Consider the following 11,916-nt stretch of genomic DNA (forward strand, 5'->3'; position numbering starts at 1 on the left):
GGCTTGGCAACTTGTACAAACGTACAAGCTACGCCATGGATGGGATACCCTTTTATTTTATCAACTACAGATTATTGCTTGCTTTTCGCATGCGATTCATCCTCCTTAATTCTGGGTCACAGCTTCTAACAATTGTCATGTTTTCTGTGATAATTTTATGCTCAGAGCATCTGTTCTTAACCAAATTCAGATGAAACACATCTGAGCATTTTATGATCTATATAAAATGTTATATACAGTGTTGCTTGAACGTACGTGAATGCTGTAGAGATGGTCATTATACAATCTAAACCTAAAATCTTAAACTCATAAAATGAATAAATGATTATGCTTTACACACTGAGGGGCAGGGTGGTGCAGTGGGTTGGACCGGGTCCTGCTTTCCAGTGGGTCTGGGGTTCAAGCCCCACTTGGGGTGCCTTGCAACGGACTGGCGTCCCGTCCTGGGTGTGTCCCCTCCCCCTCCGGCCTTATGCGCTGTGTTACCAGGTAGGCTCTGGTTCCCCGCAACCCTGTATAGGACAAGTGGTTCAGAAAAATGTGTGTCATTTACACACCTGCTCAGACGAGAAAGCCTGTTTTCATAAAATAACCCTTATGTGGTAAAAGCGACACAGGGGCTTCACATACTGTCAAGCAGCACTATGTACAATGGCAATCGTACAGTATTTAGCTTGGGCTTTAGAAGTAGTTGATTCCATTAGCAGCCAAAATGTATTCTAAATATACAATAAGCAGAACATCTACAGAGGGATATCTCCCCAATATATGTGCATCAGCTGAATTTTTTTCTCTGGAATTATATAGTAGTAACCATGCAGTTAAACTAAGTTGTTTCATAAAATTGTTCAGCAAATTTTCATTATGAGGGATCAAATTTTCATTATTTGTGGAAAACTGATCCCTGGAGAAAATTGTCACATAATTAATTGAAAAGCAAGATAAACGGTATAGACGCACCCTTCACAATGATAACACCAACACCATTAGTCCTTCCCAATTCCATTTGCACTTTTCTACCTGTAATTTAAAGATCAATACACTAGCTAGAAAAAAAGCCAGTTTGACACCATTGAGGGATAAAACTTTTTTGAGTTTCGGACATTAAATGTGTATTTCTGTTCTAAAAAAACAAGGAGCGGTGCTGTTGTACACAATTAAATACCTGCAGTGGAAGTGAAAGCCTTATTCCTATTTCTTCCAGCAAGATGGGAAACAGTGTGAATGGGGATTTTGTCAAGTAAACTTAACTGCCATCCTGACCAGGGTTTCACTGCTCGCGAAAACCTTTTCCATACTCATATTTACCACTTTAATTGGAACACTTTTGCCACTCTTTCATCCTATACAATGCACTGATTAATGGTTATTTTGAGGACAATGATCTGCCATAGACACAAGATGGAATGACAACTTATACAAAACTCTGAATGTTCTGTCGTAGGAACTCAGTGGTAAATTTTTTCTTTCTGTGATTGTTATAGCTTTGGGCAATACAGACGGAAAAAAGCAAAATGTTTAATTATGAATTGATTTGCATGCGAACACCTTTTTTGTCTACAAAAAGCACTGCTTAAAACCAATCAGCTCTTATTTGCTATAACCATTAGCAACACCTCCTCGCTGTCATCTGGGGATTTCATTGGCCGTTGTCTGCTTTCAGTTACAATTTCACCTTAAACCAGTCAAGAATAGTCACAACTTACTGTTTAGGAAAGGCCTATTTAAAATATCAGTAACTGACTGCACGTACACAGACGTGTCATTAATACGAAATTTATCTGATGCCTTTATTCAACGAGACTGTTTACCTTTTTCTGCAGTAGGCTATTTATAATTAAGTAATTTACAGTTAGTGCATTGCTCATGGGCAGTATAACATGAATTTGAATGAATTTGAACCACAGCCTTCAGTTATAAGTTGTCACCCCCTAATTGCAAGTGTCTGCTGTGACATGGCCATGGACTGACACATGGAATGTGACATAATATATGTGTAGTGTGTTGATACAATCCAGGGTTAATAGCTTGTATTTGTACTAAGACCTATTAGAGTTTATTGTTGTTTAGTCTCGCCATATCGTGAGGTATAAATTGATTGTGTTTAAATTTTTCTCACGCGGAGTAGTTTGGTAACCATTAGCAACACGTCATAGTCATCGTCTTCTGTGGATTTCATTGGCTGTTGTCAACTGTCAATCACAGATTCCACCTTAAACCAGTCCTGCCTATTTTATGTAACCAGTAGCAACATTTCTTCACTGTCAGATTTTTTTATATAGAGCTCTTTAGCCATTGTCAGCTGTCAGTCATAGTTTTTCCTTTACCCAATCAAGCACAGTCCCAAAAAATGACAGTTTACAAAAATAGGCAACAATTATTTTATTATATCATTATTTTGTCTTTAGTATACACCTATATCTAAAGCAACATACAACTGTCTATCAACTGTTTCTACAGCAGGATATTTATATTGGAACAGTCCAAGGTAAGTGCTTTGTTAAGGATACTACTGAGCACTGTATTAGTCAGTCCCATCCAGCATTTACATGTTGTCTGTGTAGTAAAATCAGAGTTTACTGTTGTTTTTTTTTGTTGAATTTTCTTGCCTTCACTGACAATTTAGTTTATTCACAGCAGGGTAACTGATGGTGGAACTCTGAGGAAAAAAACGTGAGTTTAAAAGAAGTTTAATAGTATTCTTGTTTGAGGTAGAGGTGGGTAATAAAGAGTTACATTTACTTTGCTGCTTGTATTTAAGTGTATTTCTGGAAAAATTGTGCTTTTCAGAGTAGCTTTTGAGTGATACAAGTCATACTTTTCCTTTAAACCATTCAACTGACATTTATTGTAACCATTAGCAACACCTCATCCTTCATAAATAGTAATATTACACAGTCTCAAGGACTGTTTTTGTGGATCTACAAATCAGGAATTGTACTTTACGGAGTTTTAGGCAAATGCACTTTTTGCTTGTGTGTTATTTGTAAAGTTACGTTTTTTGACATCCGTTACTCGTGAATCGATCAGGTCAGATGTTTAAACGTTCCCTCCCCTGAAAACCAGTAAAGTCACATTCACTGTCACCATTAGCAACACTTTTTTTGCTATCAGCTGACTTCCTCTGCTGATTTCATTGGCCATTGCCAACTGTCGGTCACAATTTTCTCTTTAGTCAAGCGTAGTCACAACAACCTCTAACTCTTTAGGAACGGGCGATTAAAAATTTTTAGCTATGTTTACACGGTTCAGTTATTCATTAATCTGACTGCTTCATCCAACGTGGCTAACAACTGTCTACACAGTTCTACGGCAGGGTCTTTATAACAGGATTATTTCAGGGTAAGTGAAATGTTCAAGGGCACTATAAAAATGGAAAGAAATTTATTGAAACTGCAACCTTCAGTTACAAGTTCTCATTTCTAACAAGTGGTAGTAGTAACAAGTTACATTTACGCCATTACTTTTCACTAAATTTCTGGCTAAATTTTGCTTTTCATTATAGTTTTTGGCAATAGTACTTTTAATCAATGGCATCTCTAAAGAAATTTGGTTAGCTATACCTAATAACACTTTGGCTACTTTCATCTTTTTTTAACATTTTTTGACATTCTTTTATTCAAAGCAACAAAGCCACATTTACTATAAGCATTACCAATACATCCTTCCTATCATCTCATCTTTCCTTTGGATTTTATTGGTCAGTGTGAGATGTCAGTCAGTTTTCTCTTTTACTGGTCAAGCATAATCACTGCTGACTTTTTAGAAAAGAATCTGTTATAATAGGACGTGCTTGTATAACGGTCAATTTACTTTGGTGACGCCTTTCTCTAAAGTGACTTACCACTGTTTACCCATTTCTACAGCTGGGTATTTATACTGGAGCAGTTCAGGGTGAGTGTATTGTTCAATGGCACTACAGCAGTAATGGAAATGTACTCGAACAAGCAGCCTTCAGGTTACAAGTCATTATCCCAGACTGCTACCATAGCTATGGTTACGTGACCATCAATTGTGTTATTATGGCGCAGGTTTAATTGGTTCTTCGCAGGAGGAGAAAAGAGTTCATCACGTCAATCCTCATTACTTCTGAATTGCTCTTTTTTAATATTTTAACATTGTCTTTAAACCAGTCAAGTCATCTTCACTGTAACCATTAGCAACCCTTCTGTTGGATTTAATTGGCTTTTGCTAGCTGCATGCAACGCTTTCTTAACCATTCAAAGGACATTTAGTGTAACCATTAGCAACAGCTCCTCACTGTCAGAAGGCATACTTAGTTGCTTCTAAAGGTCTGGGTTACACATCCGTCTATTGGCTTAACATCAGTGATCATGAACAAATATCACAGTATTGAAAAAGATGTAAAACTTAGAATTACCTTGCAAGACAAACACTGGTGATGCACTATTATCCCATTGTTTCCCACAATAAAACTTGTTGCCTAGGCTTCCAGTTGAACTATCAATACTGAGAAACAGTCACAGTGAGCGAAACCAGATTTATCTACCAAAAACTAATCGGCCAGTAAAAGACTGAAAATGGTAAGTTTACAAGTAACTTTTTTCCACATTATAGTTATGATGATTTTCTCTAGGCAGTAGCCTTTACAAGCTTCATTTTAAAAATTAAGGACTTAAGGATTTAACTTAAATGTGACTCACTACACTCTTTTCCTTTTGTCTTTCTAGCGTGAGTGCATCTCTGTTCACATTGGCCAGGCAGGTGTCCAGATTGGCAATGCATGCTGGGAATTGTACTGCTTAGAGCATGGTATTCAGCCTGATGGCCAGATGCCCAGTGACAAGACTATTGGAGGAGGAGATGATTCCTTCAACACTTTCTTCAGTGAGACAGGAGCAGGGAAACACGTCCCCCGTGCTGTGTTTGTGGACCTGGAGCCTACAGTTATAGGTGAGAAGTAGGGATAATCCATAGACAGAAACAGATCAAACTGAGAGTGAAGCACAGTGTCACAGAGAAAAAAAGTTTGATATATCCATTGAAAGTGTTTCTCACTTAAAATACCCAGATGAGGTGCGCACAGGTACCTACCGCCAGCTTTTCCACCCTGAAGAACTTATTACAGGCAAGGAGGATGCTGCCAACAACTATGCTCGTGGGCACTACACCATTGGCAAGGAAATTATTGACCTAGTTTTGGACAGAATGCGGAAACTGGTAATTCTTTTCAAAACTTTGCTAAATGTGAGAAATATTTTGGCATAAGAAGTTTTAAATTTAGAATAAAAAATTAATCACTACCCAATATCTTCTTCTTCAGGCTGACCAGTGTACAGGCCTCCAAGGTTTCCTCATTTTCCATAGCTTTGGAGGAGGGACTGGATCTGGGTTCACCTCTCTGCTGATGGAACGTCTCTCAGTTGACTACGGCAAGAAGTCCAAGCTGGAGTTTGCTGTCTATCCAGCTCCTCAGGTGTCTACAGCAGTGGTGGAGCCCTACAACTCCATCCTGACAACCCACACCACCCTGGAGCACTCTGACTGTGCTTTCATGGTGGACAATGAGGCCATCTACGACATCTGCCGAAGAAACCTGGATATTGAGCGTCCAACTTACACCAGTCTCAACAGGCTCATTGGCCAGATTGTGTCCTCCATCACAGCCTCTCTGCGCTTCGACGGATCCCTGAATGTGGATCTTACGGAGTTCCAAACCAATTTGGTGCCCTACCCTCGTATCCATTTCCCTTTGGTCACCTATGCTCCAGTGATCTCTGCTGAGAAGGCTTATCATGAACAACTAACAGTTGCTGATATCACCAACGCATGCTTTGAACCAGCCAATCAGATGGTCAAGTGTGATCCTCGCCATGGCAAGTACATGGCCTGCTGTGTGCTCTACCGTGGAGACGTGGTACCCAAAGATGTCAACTCAGCCATCGCCACCATCAAGACCAAGCGCACCATCCAGTTCGTTGACTGGTGTCCAACAGGCTTCAAGGTGGGCATCAACTACCAGCCACCCACTGTGGTACCTGGCGGAGACCTGGCCAAAGTCCAGAGGGCTGTCTGCATGCTGAGCAACACCACTGCCATCGCTGAAGCCTGGGCCCGTCTGGACCACAAGTTTGACCTGATGTATGCCAAGAGGGCCTTTGTCCACTGGTATGTGGGAGAAGGCATGGAGGAGGGAGAGTTCTCTGAAGCCAGAGAAGACATGGCAGCCCTGGAGAAGGACTATGAAGAGGTCGGCACTGACAGTGTAGGGGAGGAAGAGGAAGAAGGAGATGAATATTAATATGGAAACAGTATTTTAGATCTTTATTTATCCATTTCATTTTCTTTAATCCAAATACGTTTTTATGGATGCCAGAGAGGCTTTTATCTGGAAGAAAACTCAATGGAGGTAATTCATATTATCGTAATCAACATTCTAGATACATTCAATGAAAAGATATTTCTGCTAGAAGTGCAATTATGCTGTATGGAAGAAGAGGAGTATCATGTAAAAGCAAATCTTTAATCATTAAAACAAACTTAAAAAAATTACATCTAACTTGTCAATATTAAGACAATACAGGAAAAAAATCAATACATCTACAGAAAAATGTAAAACAGGCAATTAATTGTTGTTTTGTGTTTGCATTTTTTATTCATTTTACAAACAGCACTGAGTCACAGCAACATCCAGTACTTCTTGAAAGCTTATGAAGCCCTTGTGTACCTTAGTTTTTGCACAAAAATCATTTAATCAGAACAAGTCTTTGAAATCTGGTCTAATAAATGTACAGTTTTAAGATTTAGATTTTATAAGTATTAATATTTTTTATAAGAATAATGACCATCCCTATAAGAGTTCACACACTTCCAAGCACAGTACATGAAAAACTTACAAACACGTCCACATAAATGGCAGAAGACCTGCAGGTGGAAAGGTTCCAATATGTCAGGTATGATAATGTAACATTATCTAATAAGTTCTATAATGATATCAAGACATTATAGAATTTCTTTGAACTGTCATGCAATTCAAATGTTAACTGTTCAAGTGGAAGAAACAAAACACTAATCCACGCATTTATATAGAGAAATTGAGATGTAGATCATCATATTAAAGTTTCCTTGAATTTTTATTTTCTGCTTGTTTTATTTAACTCTTTTCTTTGTTACATGCATCACCATTTTGCTCTTCGTTATTGCTTTGTCATATTTTAACTTCACATTCTCTGTTTCTCAAAGTATTAGATTCGAGTGACACTTGCTGGTCATTTGGAACTTCTGTCTTTAATCAAAAACATGGTCACACCCTATAACGCTTTGTCCATCCACTCTGCTGATTGACTCTTCCCAATCCTGTCCCCCAGATTTTTTGCCAGTGTAAGAAAATAACTCCCTCAGAATATGTGCTCCTTGCTCACTCCACTCAGCAAGGTTACAAACTCAAAAGCACATTTGCCTGGCCTTGGATTTCCTCATTACTGCTGAATTGCATCCCAGCATCATCTCTTTCAAACCCGTTACTGTCCAAAAAATTATCTTAACACCATTTGCTATTATCAACACCTGAATCTCACTTCTCTTACAGGTACCTGGAGTAATGTGCGCTAACTAAATGTAGCAGTATCAAACAGCTGTGCTTTCGTAATGTTATTGCATGTAAAGCTTCATCTGCTGTTCATTACTCTTTCGTCCTCTGTCGTGTGGCATTTTTGAGAAAAGCATTGGTTAGATGAATAAACGTACTCAAGATCACATGAGAAACTGGTTCTTCCAGTTAACCTGTGCAATCAAAGGATTTTTAATCCCAATGTTCAGTTACTGACCAATGAGCTTCCAAATGTTTGGTTAATGAGTGAAGATGTCATGTACATGTTCTGTCTGCGGAAGCTGAAATATATAAAGTAAGAACACACACCCACACACACCTTCAGAACCACTTGTCCCATATGGGGTCGCAGGGAACCGGAGCCAACCTGGTAACACAGGGCATAAGTCCAGAGGGGGAGGGGACACACCCAGGACAGGACACCAGTCCATCACAAGGCACCCCAAGCAGGACACAAACCCCAGACAACAGGACTGCAGTCCAACCCACTGCACCACTGCACCCCCAAGTAAGAACACACACACACACACACACACACACACACACACACACACACACACACACACACACACACACTTTCAGAACCGCTTGTCCCATACAGGGTCGTGGGGAACCGGAGCCTACCCGGCAACACAGGGCGTAAGGCCGGAGGGGGAGGGGACACACCCAGGACAGGACACCAGTCCATCACAAGGCACCCCAAGTGGGACTCAAACCCCAGACCCACTGGAGAGCAGGACTGTGGTCCAACCCACTGCGCCACCGCACCCCCTGATGAGTAAGAACACATGAAGTATAAATATGCACAGAAAAAGTTGTTCCATGGTAGGCAAATTCCCATTGTGATGGATAAAATTACTATTTATTTTAGGAAAAGTTCCTGGCCTAAAATATCAGTTCTGCTCAGTTCAGCTCAGTTCAATTTCCTTCTACTTGTCCTGGTGCCACGAACTGCTGTCAGCCCAAGCAATGGCACCTGCACCGAATCAAAGCAACAGGGTACAAAAGCACCACATTGACACCACTGGGTTGTGGAACCTCTTCAGGACCACTGGTTTGACTAGGTGATCATAGAGCTCACGAACGCCTTTCCTGGCCTGCTTGTTTGCTTCATTCCTGAGTCCCTCACTCCTTGGCCTCAGTTCCAGACCCCAGCTTCGCGACATCGACTTTGGCTCCCGTTTCGTCCTTGCAATAACGTTTGCCCTTCGACAGACCCTTGCCTGCTCCACGACAATGATTCTGGTTTGCCCTTTTGGTTTTCTTCATTAAAAGTTCCTGTGATTGGGTCCACCTATCCCTCTGTCTCCAAGCCTTCTCCTTGATACCTGGAGAGGGCTATGGGAGCAACACAGGCCCAAACCTTTATTTGTATTAATGGGCACATAGTTGAACGTAGCTTAACGTACATGTCGCTGTGGAGAAAAAGCATCGGTTAAAATACTTAATAGTAATATTTTTGAATCTTGTTTCATTTGATTATCACATTTACCTTTATTGGTGGTTGTGAGTAGTTTTGTTTGGGAAGATGGATCATTGTGTTAATAAATTTAAGGAAATTAAATACACTGATGGGGGGCGTGGTGGTGCAGTGGGTTGGACCGGGTCCTGCTCTCTGGTGGGTCTGGGGTTCAAGTCCCGCTTGGGGTGCCTTGCGATGGACTGGCATCCTGTCCTGGGCATGTCCCCTCCCCCTCTAGCCTTACGCCCTGCGTTGCCGGGTTAAGCTCCCTGCGACCCCGTATGAGACAAGCGGTTCAGATGGTGATGATGATGATAAATACACTAATACCAGTGCAGCAGAAAAACTTTGGGTTTCAGACTTCAAGTGTGTTCCTGTTGCAAAAAAAGATACAAGTCTATGACAGAAGCAAACACCCACTGTGGAAACAAAATGACTGTTAAATAAATCCTTGGTATGAAAGGTTACACACACACACACACACATTTTCTAAACCGCTTGTCCCAGACGGGGTCGCGGGGAACCGGAGCCTACCCGGCAACACAGGGTGTAAGGCCGGAGGGGGAGGGGACACACCCAGGACGGGACGCCAGTCCACCGCAAGCGGGACTTGAACCCCAGACCCACCAGAGAGCAAGACCCGGTCCAACCCACTGCACCACCGCGCCCCTGAAAGGTTACATATTTTCATAAATGCTCTATAATTTGTGTGCAGTCTACTAGCCTCCAGAAAAAAAGTTGATATGTATGCTATTTATCATATGGTATGATATGTAATGGCTGCAGTCTAAGCAGTTTTTTTTAGCTAGTGAAAGAGCCCTGGGAAAATTCACTTGTCGCAGTACAACATGCAGACATCTGGGTGTACTGATATTGCAGCAGGGACAAATGTAGACCTTTTGGTGCCCAGTTTTTCTCAGCCAACAAGCTTTTACTGGAATGGTGCCCATCTGTCCCAAACCTTGTGCACCGAATGAGAAAAACACTGCTACATCCATCTCTCTGCTTTTTAATGTTGTGTTCCAAATTAGACTCCTTAGCTCAAATCAATAAATGAATGCCACTCAATTTAGTAGTTACTCAGAAGACATTTTAATTCAAATCAATTTAAAGCAACCTTCTGGAGGAATTCAGGCTAAATTCCTTGCTCGTGGGAGCTGCAGCATTGGTGAGAGAGGGAGTCAAAGCAGAAACCCTCCAGTAAATTTACATCTGCTACCCAAATCCTGCAACCCTATAACAATTAATTTTAATTTTTAATTTTAATTTTAATTTTTATTAAATTTGTTAAACATAAAATCCTTTAAACGTAAAATCCTTTTTTGTTTTATGTCAGCTGAATAAGTTATTACATATAGAGACAAAACACTAAATGAAACATATGCTTGGGCAGTACATGCAACTTACCGCAGTGCATGGAGGATGGAATTACTAGTGATGTATAAAACGAAAACTGCCAATCAGAAAAGCACTGGAATGTATCATTCCAGTAAATTTTGCTGTCTTCCTACTTAATGAAGTATTGTGCGACTAATTCTTACCAAAAAATGAGTAATGCATGGAATGTTCTTCACTCGCCACATCTTTGGCTGGATAGAATCCCGTTGTAAATTGTTCCCGATGCTCTTTTCAGTCCTATCTCATGAAGAGACAATTTTGCCTGACTGAAAATGGGCTAGGGGGTGCGGTGGTGCAGTGGGTTGGACCGGGTCCTGCTCTCCGGTAGGTCTGGGGTTCGAGTCCCACTTGAGGTGCCTTGCGACAGACTGGCGTCCCGTCCTGGGTATGTCCCCTCCTCCTCCGGCCTTACGCCCCGAGTTGCCGGGTAGGCTCTGTGACCCCGTATGGAACAAGTGGTTGGAGAAAGTGTGTGTGTGAAAATGGGCTTTTATTTCAGTTTGAGGACATTACCTTGGTTTGAAGACTTGTTGCAGCCCTCTGGTGGTAAAAAAAACATTGCTGTCATATCCATTTGCTCATTTTGACTGCTCCCCGAACTGTAACTAACCTCAAACAAAGAACCCAAGAAAAAAGGCGTTCCATGGCAATGTTGTATTTTGCTCATGCAACTCTAAGAAAATCTGCAGGGTAGCTAAACGAAACCCATAGAGACCCTTTGTGGAGGAGGAGCTGGAGACTTGCTGGAGAGCAGTATGTTTCAGCACCTTAGAAGTAAGTTAGTTTGAAAGGAAATGTTAAAAGTTACGAAGGTTAAAACGTCAGCTAATTTCATTTCAACACTCAAGAGTATTGTTGGTCTGAGGCACAGGTGGGTTGTTACATGCACTAAAGGTACTTTAGCAAATTTCTGGAGAATTTATACTTTTCAAGGTCAGTTTTGCCAGCTGTGTGTTCTACTTTTGCTGAGGTACATTTGTAAAGAAAAAATGTACTTATGCTGTTGCATTTTTATCATTCCCATTACTTCTGCCTTAGGCAAATTTGACGTTTTAAACCTTTCTTAAGGCCAATCATTTACATTGACTAATCATGAGCAGCACCCCCTCACTCTGGGCTGACGTCTATACATTTCATTGCCCAATATGAGCTGCCATTCACAGTTTTCACAAAGTCACTTTTACTGTAACCATTAGCAACACCTCCTTACTGTCACCTGACTTCTGCGTATTTCATTGGACAACTTCAGCTGTCATTCACGGTCTTCCCTTCAACCAGTCAATTGTAGTCACAACAACCACTAACTCTTTAACAAAGTTTCATTTAAATTTTTTAGTAATAGGCTAATACAGTTACAACATTAATTTGTCATTTAGCTGACACCTTTGTCCAAACTTGGTCATAACTGTTTACCCATTTCTACAGTGGTAAATTTATACTGAAGTAGTTCAGGGTAAGTGCTTTGCTTGCAGGGTGAGGCATGTAT

The 11,916-nt window shown here is 40.9% G+C and overlaps 1 protein-coding gene across 1 annotated transcript; it reads left to right on the forward strand.

Annotated features, from left to right (window-relative positions):
* Positions 1 to 4,778: 4,778 nt before the first annotated feature.
* LOC108920633 (tubulin alpha chain-like) lies at positions 4,779 to 6,262 on the forward strand. The gene is made up of 3 exons (XM_029256678.1): positions 4,779 to 4,914; positions 5,033 to 5,181; positions 5,285 to 6,262. Exons 1-3 carry the CDS (start codon positions 4,794 to 4,796, stop codon positions 6,260 to 6,262), a joined length of 1,248 nt encoding a protein of 415 aa, XP_029112511.1. The 5' UTR covers positions 4,779 to 4,793.
* Positions 6,263 to 11,916: the final 5,654 nt, after the last annotated feature.

The sequence above is a fragment of the Scleropages formosus genome, chromosome 12 (assembly GCF_900964775.1).
Source record: "Scleropages formosus chromosome 12, fSclFor1.1, whole genome shotgun sequence".
NCBI lineage: Eukaryota > Metazoa > Chordata > Actinopteri > Osteoglossiformes > Osteoglossidae > Scleropages > Scleropages formosus.

What these genes read in the sequence shown, in the direction of transcription:
- LOC108920633 (XM_029256678.1), top strand. Translation starts at nt 4,794, where the DNA reads ATGCCCAGTGACAAGACTATTGGAGGAGGAGATGATTCCTTCAACACT. An exon ending in CCTGGAGCCTACAGTTATAG is followed by an intron (nt 4,915 to 5,032) that starts GTGAGAAGTAGG and finishes TAAAATACCCAG; the next exon opens with ATGAGGTGCGCACAGGTACC. An exon ending in TGGACAGAATGCGGAAACTG is followed by an intron (nt 5,182 to 5,284) that starts GTAATTCTTTTC and finishes CTTCTTCTTCAG; the next exon opens with GCTGACCAGTGTACAGGCCT.